Genomic DNA, 11,589 nt, shown 5'->3' on the forward strand with positions numbered 1-11,589 from the left:
AAGAGGGCGCGTGACCAAAAGAAAATGGAAAGCATTGACTCAACTCTCTCCCCAGATCTGTTGCGACAACCGGTAGTTAATCAATCGAGAGACAAGGGCGCAAGTTCTTGGTTAAATGCGATGCCTCTCGCAGATCAGGGCCTAGCCCTGAATAAGCAGGAGTTCAGAGACTCGCTAGGCTTACGGTATAATTTGCCTCTAGTCGATCTACCAAGTCTATGCGTGTGTGGGGATAAATTTACTGTAGGCCATGCCCTCTCATGTAAAAAGAGGAGCTTTGTAGCACAGAGACATGATGGTGTCCGTGATTTATTAACGGCATTCATCAATAAGGTCTGCAACAATGTGGGAATCGAACCACGCCTTCAACCCCTCGACAATGAGCGGCTACATTTGAGAAATGCTGTCACAAGCTCTGAGGGAAGATTAGACATCAAGGCGGGAGGTTTCTGGTCAAGAGGAATTACGCACGTTAACTCCAAGTGTTAACAGAACAAGACAACATCTGAAGTATTGAAGGAGCAAGGGGACGAGAAGAAACGCAAGTACCAGCAGCGGGTGCTTGATGTACAGCTGGGTTCATTCACACCTTTAGTGTTTGAAACCAGTGGCGCAATGGGAAATCAAATCCTTTGGTGACACTTCCAAGGCCTCCTATCACTACAGGTACGACTTCTATCATTTTGAGTTTCCACAGTCTTCCGATCTCTCTCTTCAAGTCCTGGTATTTTTCCACTTTTCCCTTTCTTTTCCCCCTAGTCTTGCATCAGCTGGTACCGCAATATCAATGATTATCCCCTTTCGCTCTTTCTTGTCAATTACAATTATGTCTGGTCGTCTTGCCTCTATCACATTGTCACACTGAACATTGATATCCCACAAAACTTTGACTTCTTCATTTTCTACTGCTCCTTCTGGGACATGTTCATACCACTTTTCCGTATGCTCCAGTTTATTCTTCTTACAAAAATCCCAGTGGACTTTCTTTGCTACATTGTCGTGTCGCCTCTTATATTCTTTCTGAGCCAATTTCTCACATCCACATACTAAGTGTTGCACGCTTTCACATTTTTTTTCACATAATCTACACAGGGGGCTTTCACTGGTCTTATCGTAGTGCTGTGCGGCACATAACAATGCTTCTGTCCCAATCTTCAGATCACATTTGGATAATCATTGCCAAGTTTTATTCTTATCAACATTCTCCGGCATTTCCCTGTCAAACTGTCCATACATTTTCTTTTCAGTCCAGTTTTGTTTAAGGTCTTGTTCTATCTGTTTCTTAAATCCTTCACTCGTTACTACTATTATTATTATTATTATTATTATTATTATTATTATTATTATTATTATTGTTTACAGTGCTATTAATTGCTTCTTTCAGTCTCCTTGAACGGGGGCCAATCCTTGGTCCTGAGGTACCAGGTGACTTTTTTATTCAGTTGATGGACAGAAACCTTCTCAGTATGTGCGCCGTTCCTTGGAGGACGATCTATTGCAGCTCATTAATGCTGCTGGTTCCAGGGATCTTTCCTAAGTTCTGGTCTATTCCCTCTCTAATAAGTCCCAGGGCACCAACAATAACCGGCACTGTCTCTGTTCTCATTCCCCACATCCTCACCATGTCGATCTCGAGATCTTTTTACTTTGAAAGCTTTTCAATGACTTTCGTTGAGGTGTTTCTGTCGGCTGGTACTGATACATCTATAAGTTTGCAACATCGGTCAGCATGGTCTTTGATCACTATATCAGGCTTATTCGCTGACAGTTCCCTATCAGTATGTATCTGCATATACCAGAGAATTGTGATTTCGTCGTTTTCGGTAACTGTCTCGGGCTTGTGTTCATACCACCTGTCTGGGACTTTAACATTGTAATGCTGACATGCCTTCGTCTAGATAATCAGTTTTCGCAAGTTCGGGACAGCCAGATATGATGTGATCTATCGTTTCTTCGTGCTTGTGACATATTCTGCATAGTGGACTGCTGCCGTCTTTAACAATCTTTGCAAAATAGTACTTGGTAGGGAGGCTTTGGTCCTGGGCTGCAATATTATCAGTCCCTCTGTTTCAGCTTTCAGTCCCGTACTTCTGAGCCACTGGTTGGTTTTATATCCATCAACATCTGCTTCCCTTAATCTTTTGTGGTATCTTCCGTGCAGTTCTATTTTCTTACCACTGCTTCAATACTATTTCTTGGGCCTGCTGTTTTGCTTTCTGTTTTACTTTCCCAGCAAACTTAGTAATTCGTTCATTTGCTTCCCTCTCGAGGTTTGGTACCTCAAATTCTCTTTTGAATTTCTCTGCCTCTTTTTGTATGGAGTAAAGCTTCTTTTTGGTCTCATGTTGAAGCACTAGTTGGAGCAGAGCATCATCAGTGTTTCTCAGATTTTTTTCCAGCCCTATTGTAGTAGATTTGTACGCGGTTTCTAACTTGGTCAAGCCTCTTCCTCCAATTCTCCTGGGGAGATACATTCTGTTCACGTCTGCCTTCGGGTGGTGCATTCTGTGGATGGTAAGTAGCTTCCGCGTTTTTGTGTCCAGCCTCTTAATCTCACTCATTTTCCAGTTTATAATATTGAAACTGTAGGTGACAAAGGGCACAGCTAGGGTATTGATAGCTTCAAATCTGTTGGCAGCGTTCAATTCACTTTTCCTTTATTATTATTGGAGACTTTCTTGAAATATCCTCAAATGATTTTACAACCTTTGCGGGTCTGTAGGCCTGGGCAATGGTGCTCATGTTACTACAGTCGAAGCTCTCTTTACGGACACTCTCGTAAGCGGACAGCTCTACTTATAATTACGGCCGCCTTGTTTGAAACCCCGTTTTAACTCCCATACAAACTCTGTATTTTTACATTCTCGTAAGCGGACATTCCCGTAAGCGGCCGCGGACACTTTCAGGGATTACGACTTAGACTTTTTCTTTGTTTTTAAGCTCCCGTAAGCGGAAACCCAAAAGAAAATCAACAACCTCTGTACAGTATCTTGTTTTTATCAATCAACCATTTTACCTTGCCGTTCGTCACAATGATTTTACAGTAATTACAGTACCATATTTCAATGTTTGTTTTGTCGTCATCCACGTCCGGTTACATTTAGAGGCATATGCGCTTGTGACTGGAATTACAACGCTGTCAGCACATTGTAGCCAAGGCACTCAAGTTTCGATTTTAGCCAAGGCACAGACATTTTAGTGTCACCATAAAAAATATACTGGCGAGGAATTTCTAAGCCGTATCCGGCTCCTCTGTTTACTCACTTTCCCCTTACAACAGTCTTTCCTTTGTTTGTTCCCCGCTTTAAAAACTTGCTGCCAAACTGTATCACTACTTTTTGTTGCAGTGAGGCTGTTAATGTTGGTTACAGTTATGATTTGTTATTTTTGAAAATCACTGAGGTGCATTCCTAGTACTGCAGTATACGGTACTGTATTACTGTTTAGTTATCGTCATTATCGTAGGATTGTATAGGGTGCAATAAAACAAAAGTGTCATTTAATACCGCGGTATTTTTTTGTATACCAATATTTATGGTTAGCTGGGCAAGCCCCCGTAAGCGGCCATCTATCCCCTACACCTCTAGTGGCCGCTTACGAGAACCATTCTCGTAAGCGGCCAGCTCCAGTTACGGACATTTTTATCCCGTCCCGAGGGTGTCCGCTTACGAGAGCTTCGACTGTATCCTATAAAACCTTATGACTATGGTCAATCTAACAAATTACGGTGTAATATTGTAAAACTAAAAAATAAAAGTAGCAAAATTCATAGAATGATCGTTATAAAAAAGAAAAAGAAATTTAAAAAACAATGCAAATAAGATACTGTATACATCTTTATCATCCATAAACGGCTTTAACCAAAATCAGTTTATGAGAGAAACCTTTTTACTATTTCACAGTTTTGGGAGATGATCCACTTTTGCGAGCGTTCAATAGTTGTCTTTGCTAAGTTGTTATCCAATATGCTGGTAAGTTCTTCTTCAAGATCCTTGTAGTAAACTGTGAGAAAATCAAAGACTACTGTAATGAGCTTTACTTTATGACCTGGGTATAAGTTCTTAATACCTAGTTTTAAATCTATATATTTATCTTTCTTGTGTTTAGTTCTGATTGTGATTTTTCCTGGGTTGCATATTGTTCCTTCTATGATGATCCATTCTTTATTCTTTTTGTCCAATACACTGATATTCGGTCTATTTGCGCCATTCATTGGACATTTTTTCCAATTTCCAGGGTATGTCCCACAAGATCTTTGCCTAGTTATTCTCTTGGCGTGGTTGCGGATAAGATTGCTTGTACCACGGATTAGAATACTCAGATTCTTCAAATTTGTATCTTTCCAGTAAAGCATGGTAAACGGGGCGTAGCATTCTGTCGTGTCATGCTTTATACAGTGACTGTGCTATGTGAGAACAGCCACACAGAACGTGTGATACTGTCTCCTGATCTTTAAAACAGAGTCAGAAGGACAAGTCGTCTACTTGTTCGTGTAACTTTTGTGATCTATAGATCTTTGTGTTAAGGAGTTGCTGTCTAATGCTTGTATCTACTAACATGACTATATCCGGGATGTTTTTCTTTTGTCTAAAGATGTCGTATGAATGGGCTGATACTTCTGGATCCTGCCAGTGTTGAGTCACAAACTTTCCGATCCATGGCTGTTTCATGACTTCATTTTTGCATTTTTTCATACTTGCTTTATGGATGATCTGTTTTATTTTCCTGGGTTCTTTCTCGTTAACTATTGTTACGTTGTCAGTGCCTTCCAAGACTGTTGCGCCATCCTCAGAGTAGCAATTGAGTTTTAGTTCTTCTGCATATCTTTTGCCATCTTTGAATACTGACCGCAAGTTTCTCTTTTCTTTTTCGTTTTGGAATTATTATTATTATCATCATCATCATCATCATCATCATCATCATCATCATCATCATCATCATCATCATCATCATCATCATCATCATCATCATCATCATCATCATCATCATCATCATTATTATTATTATTATTATTATTATTATTTGTCTTCCCACAACTAAACCGATTTTTAAAAAGCTGGTAATGTTCAACTGAGTATCAAGTTGCAACCCGCAACCATAGATGTTCACACAAATGACGAGGGCTTTCAGAATCTCTGCGTTAAATCAAGACAACATTCCCTTTGAGTGGATAGGTGCGCATTAACGAGATAACTATGCGTAGAGATTTTCAAATGAACTGGGTCGTGATAAATTCAACAGCGAAGGGTGCATGCAAATCAGTGTTAGAGTAGCAACATTAATGATTGATGAGACCATTACAACCGCACCCCGATTATCTGAACTTACTTTTGTTGGACGATAACTTCCTGGGAGAAAGGGGAAGTGACTCCAACACTAAGTTTGTAAGGTATACAACTCCTCATATATGTTCTTAGTCTGACTGATCAATAAAGTGCCAATCAAACGTCAAAATGACGCCTGTCAGACGCACTACGCCTGCGCGTTAGCTCATTAACATATATTTTTTACAACAAAGGAAATCGTCGTTTCGACAGTATTTTACAGGTTTGTCAACATGAGATTAGCACGATCGGAGTATGACAAGTTTCAAAAATTACAAGAAACGAGTTACAATATCTAGAATCAAGTTACACAGCAGATTTACGGAGAAAATGGCGATTTATGATTCTTACGTAACGGAAGTTAAACAATAGACAAAAGAAGGAAAGGACGAGCATAAGTGTTCCAGGAAGACCAGAACAATAACTATGATTACAAGTGCTATTTTTAATTACTTTAAAATATAAGACTACAGATTAAAAACTCTTATTGAAAACTCAAAGAAGACCGCTGTTATCATGAATTAAGACTGAAAACTAGAGGAGGTCAAAGGAAAAGAACAAAAAATGAGCTATGACAGAAACAGATACTATTTCCAGAAAATGACTGAAAAAGGATCTACCACTACGCGTACGAATGAGCAAACACTCACTTTCTAAATAGGAAAACTAATTTAAACATTCCCTTTGAAAAGGCCGGTTGCTCTGGTGTGTAAAACACTTGTCTCACTCCAAATCTCCTGACACAGGAGAAGATACACATTGATCGCGCCCAAAACAGCGGAATCCCAGGTACTAGAAAACTATCTTCTCACGCCAGAGACGGAATGCCTATTGATGTTTTGTTGTATAACACTTCAGAAGGTCAACATGTATTTTCTTTTCAAAAACTTTAAAGTACATGCATAGCGAATCCCAACAACAACCAAAGTTCCCTTACCATTTCTATCTAAAATAACATGTATGTCACTGCTGACAATTTTTATCAGAACAATTTGTGGGAGGCAAAAGATGCAACATCAGCTTTTAGAAAATATATAACGTAGGGTGGTTGAGGGAGAGAGGATTTCGAAATTTTTGCGTATGAACTTCTGCAAATTCTGTTTACGCTCCTGAACTCGTGTAGGAAATGTTACAAATGTTTTTCTTCACAAGTCAGATAACGTCGTCAACGTGCTCTTAGAACGTAGACATAATATTGCCATCAATTTCTTTAGTTTTTGCCAAATGATTAACTCTCATTCTACAGTATGCAGCTGCAAATCAATGGACACGTGTACGACAAAGTTCAATGTTACACGAAATCACATGACTGGCGCTTGATCACGTGGCCTAAACCAGAGAGGACAGCTTGAGGGATTTTCCGTGACTGTTCTGTGGCGGGCCACTGGCAACCATTTTCTGACCTCAGCGTCATCCTGTCTTGTATTCACGCTCCTTTACAACTTAACAGCGCCTTAAGTGATTACATAAGCATGAAAGCTAAAACCCCTGTACACGTTGCCATGCCAAAACGATGAGAAACTCGTGGAGATAAGCCTGAATATGTTTTAATTATTATGAGTGTTTGAAAGTGTTCCTCGCAATGAAAAACTGCCGATGAAAAAAAGGAACTTTGTTTTCATTTTGTGAGGCTGCTCTGTTCCAAGGTATAAGGTGCAGTGACCTGAAGTAACTTCCTCCTCAAGGGGCAGGGAAGCGATAGACCTTAAAATCAGCCAACAATTTCATCAGAATAACTTATTGGCAAAAAGTCAGACGATAATTCTTATTTTCACATGTGTGGTCGTAATTTTAACATTCTGCTACTAGAAACATGCGGAATTCGTGTCCTTTGGTTTGAGCCGTACGGTTTTTGTCATTTAATCTTTGGTATTTTCAACTCAGAATCAAAACTTTCTGTGACGTCACCTTGATTATATCATGAATCACGTCCTTGTCCGTGTAACCAGTAACAGGTAGTTACGATTCGCTCACCCAATTGCGTGTCTCTTCACATTTTTGTTTGCTCAAGAGGTCTCTCGCGACTCAAACATGTGATATTTTTTGTACCGACTTGTATTACACGTTTATAGACAGGAAGAATTTGCTGTCAAAGGAGAATAATCAAAAGGGAAATATGAACTTGCTCCATTTGCTATTAACTGGAATTTCATACCTGTTAGCAGTTTGCGTAGCACTCCCTTTAGGAAGTCAAGGTTAGTAAACGAGTCTTTTCAATCGTCACGCCTTTACAAGGACTGTGTTTAAGGGTCATAGATATACTCGCTTGGCCGTAACGCAGTTGCACATATTGCAACATTCAGATCTACTTGATTGCACGAGGGTCACTTCACCATTTCATCTTTTTCTTTGAGCAGTGGTCAATGATGGTTGGCCTCTCTGCATCGCTGACCGATGTGAAACACATTAAACCGAACAAAATTGAACCACCTTAAATGCTTTAAAAGCACAGATGATGTCTTACGAGACAAAGACACTGGCTAGAACTGGAAAGTACTTTTAAATTGACGCTATTTGAATTTGGACGTGAAATCCTCTCTTTGTGCGTTAAATCTTATTTAAAAAGCTGAAATCAAATCGTTTGTGTGTTAATATTGAAATACCATGAGACTTTCCTTTCACGCTGGGTGTTTAATTAAACCAGTTCCATTCTACTGCTCCCGTAACAAACGGCTAATGCGCTTTCCAGAGTTATAAATTTGGATAGGCTATTTTCAGCTTGATAGTGAGGCAGTGAGGACAACAACAATACAAACATATTCGAATGAATGTGAAAAACATTTGCGTACCATCCACTTTCCTTTGTAATTGTCTTTAGAACCTCTCTTTCAAGCTGAATTTTAATATATCGAAAAAGGCCTATTGCATGCCGCATCGCTTACTGATTTTTAGATGACAGCAGTCCATTCCAAATAGGAAAGATGTCGTTGTCGTTACCTATTGTCATTAATGCGCCAGCCAGAGCCTCATTGGCTGTCGAAACAAAAGGTATTTGTACCCTTGTTTAGCAAATTTGAATTACAAAAGCAATGATACGGAAGATATCTTCCCCATAACGTAATAATCACTTCTTTAATTCACGAGCCTATCAAAACACCGATAACACGACGTGTATGAGCTTTACATCCTGATAAAACAGTCCTCTTCAGTATTCCTTATATAAAGAATACTAATAAGGCATAGCTTCTTTTTCTTGTGTGCTAATATTCTCCTCTCATAATTGGAAACATTGTTCTGAGTCCAGAGAAACACGCTTTATATGGAATGTTTTTGAAAGCGTTCAAAAAACTCGCAGTGTTTTCAAAACCCGATAAAAGTCTCAAGGCTGGAAAGCCGAAAACGACGGACGATTCTATTAATTGGGCACTGAGAAAGTTAATCAAATCAAATCAAAGTCTTGGTCTTTGATGAGAAGGAAAAATCGAAGTAACCGGAGACAAAACCCTTGGGGGAAGTTCAGAAAACCAACAAACTCAACCTCGCGCATGTGGCGGTGTAAGTCTGGAATATCAGATCTCAGAATAAAGCGCGCGGGGAAAGCTGATTGCTCCGTCCACTCCCAATATAAAAGACCAAATCGTCCAACTCAATTGGCCACTATCAAAAATACCATAATACTCTTTGTTTTGCAAAAGCATTGTTTCCAGACAATGGTCCCAAGAGAAAATAAAAACAACGCTTGCGTAAAATTTAGAGGGACAAACAAAGAGTATTATGGTATTTTTGATAGTGGCCAATGTTGTACCCAATTCAAGCCCTATACGATACGACTCATACGAAGCAATGCAATACAATACAACGCATTATAGGAAAGCATACGTGGTATATAATACAATTTTTGTGACATGGATAAGGAGCCGAAAGTATGCAGGTGGAAAAATGTTATAAAATATGTTATAAAAACATGTGACAACTACTGCAGTCACAGATAGTAATATATTTTAAAACAATCCAATACAATATTGTATTGTATTGTACTGTTATAGAATATATCACTATATCTGTGACTGAAGTAGTTGCCACATGTTTCTATGTTTTATAATTTTATAAGGTTACATGCACTGTTTTGTAGATTTTTAATTTGCAGATATTACAGGGATTTTGTAAGATCTGTTCTCAAATAACAATTCATAAGGTTATTAGCCAATCGGAGTGCCCCTTTTTGGTAGTTGTATCTTGATAACCAATGAAACTACAGATCAAGGAACGCTTGGAGCAGGGCTTGCGCAGTGGTGAGAGCACTCACTTTCCACCAATGTGGCCCGGGATCGATTTCCGGATGTGGGTTGAGTTGTTGGTTCTCTACTCTGCTCCGGGGACCTTCCCCCGGGTACTCCGCTTTTCCCCTCTCCTCAAAAACCAACATTTGCGGGCGTAGCTCAGTTGGCTAGTGTGCGGCTTTCGGCGCAAGGGGTCCCCACTTCGATCCTCGGCGACTTTACAGTCTGTTTCGACTTTCCACTGATCCGTGTAGCTATAGCTTTAAATATCCGTGAAACGGAGCACTGACAGAGAGAGGGGTTAAAGGCGCACCGTGGGCTTCCATTGATACCAGTTTCGTAACTGAAGGAACTACCTGCGTTAAATAAAATGACTTGACTTGACTTCACTTTACTCATGCAACACTCGAGTTAGTTCAAAAACTGATCAACACACCGATCAAGACACTTGAATTTAAATGAACCGTTATGCTAATAAACCTTCGTGAAAACATACATATATAAATAAACCAGCCGCACAAAACGCATTTTTAATTTCCTGAATATTGAACATAAAACTTTCGCAGAACTTTTCATCATTAGCGTCCAGAGGATTAAAACGAATTTGGAGACCCAATGGTTCAGCAACAGAGCATCCATTTCAGCAATGTCTGCACTCAAGGCGTTGACCTTGTGTAGTTCGTAGTCTTTGAAAGGTCCACCCCAATCCAAAACCGGCACTTACACCGCTCTTAACCTCAGCCATTCGGCAAAATATGTTCACACCCCAATTATTTTTTACGTTAGTTGAAACTGGATCAGTCTCCTAGTTAACCGAATCACTTTCTTGGAAAGATGATTTTTGGCAGGCGAAAACGACAAGATTCTGACTCTCTCTCCATCAGGCCCTATTTATTCTTCCATTGATTGATTGATTGATTGAATTGTTTACTTTCATTTCTAGATGATATCAGGAACATTCCTCTCATTAAACCTCATGGTCCTATTAATCCTCAGCTCAGATTAGAAGTTCATCGTTTGATGGTGTGTATATTGTTTAGTTTCATTTTTCCTGCCAAAGCTTTCGATGTTTCAGTATACTTTTCGCCCCATTTAGTCTCGTGCGTTTACTGTTGCTACATTATTAAGAGCGCTATCTTCTAAACAATCACCGATAGTTGAGTAGGAAAGGGGTGACATGTCTTTAAAAATATTATCACGCTGAACAAATATTTTGGTTGGAATAAAAGATTTAGTCGCTGTTTTATTTCCACAGTTTCTAGCACATGCTATCGTTTTCATCCATCCAAAGCCTGACAGTAAGTATCATTTATTTTATTAGTTGCTGCGAAGAAATCCTTATGATGCCGAGCCGTGAAAGGAAGCCGTGGTAAGTATTGACAGTAAACATTTATTGCTTCCCCTCCCTCCCCCTCACCAGTCAGCTACGCCATTCGTCGGTGGTGCACCCCCTCCTAAGAAAAATCCTGGATCCACCCCTGCATCATGTTGAGCTCTTGCTTGTTCCGTTTAACGATACTCAGCAGCAAGTGTCTAGTCGTTTGGAACGTGCTTCCCTATTTCTATATTTTCAATATATTCCTTCACCATTACATCAACCTTGCTCTTTTTAGCTTCCCTATTTACTGCATCATAGAAAATTGACCTGAAACTAAAGTTATTACTTGGGATCAATTAATCAGGCGATTTCCGTATATTCGAGATGGTCGCTTGATAACAATTTATGCCATTCAACGTCACGTTAGATCGTCACCCAACAAGTGACCAACCTCGTTCCCAGGGCTTTTCCTCCGAAAGGAGGGCGGGCGCTCACCCTCCCCTCAGCGCAAAAGGTTGACCGGTGCAGAGACCAACAACCTTTTGGAGTTGGACTGTCTTCTCTCCTTTATTCTTTCAGTTGCCTTTCTTATTTGGTGTAAAGGGAGACCTTCCACGGTAAACCTTTGTTGCTGCCATTTTAATTGAAGTGGAAGTCGTTTGGATAAAGGCCATGGGTCACTTGAGTGGGAAGCGAATCAGAAACAGCCGGAAACATGACTGAGTCT

The 11,589-nt window shown here is 39.8% G+C and overlaps 1 protein-coding gene and 1 long non-coding RNA gene across 2 annotated transcripts; one reads left to right on the forward strand and one right to left on the reverse strand.

The window, feature by feature from the left end:
* Positions 1–714: 714 nt before the first annotated feature.
* On the reverse strand, positions 715–2,561 carry LOC138005955 (uncharacterized). The gene is made up of 2 exons (XM_068852121.1): positions 2,226–2,561; positions 715–1,152 (listed from the first exon to the last, which is right to left on the reverse strand). The coding sequence occupies exons 1-2, from the start codon at positions 2,559–2,561 to the stop codon at positions 715–717; spliced, it is 774 nt and encodes a 257-aa protein (XP_068708222.1).
* Positions 2,562–7,384: 4,823 nt separating this feature from the next.
* On the forward strand, positions 7,385–11,581 carry LOC138008277 (uncharacterized). Its single transcript, XR_011124223.1, has 4 exons — positions 7,385–7,519; positions 10,488–10,567; positions 10,866–10,913; positions 11,442–11,581. It is a non-coding gene; the product is annotated as an uncharacterized lncRNA (long non-coding RNA).
* The last annotated feature ends 8 nt before the right edge of the window (positions 11,582–11,589 follow it).

Source organism: Montipora foliosa, chromosome 6 (assembly GCF_036669935.1).
Source record: "Montipora foliosa isolate CH-2021 chromosome 6, ASM3666993v2, whole genome shotgun sequence".
NCBI lineage: Eukaryota > Metazoa > Cnidaria > Anthozoa > Scleractinia > Acroporidae > Montipora > Montipora foliosa.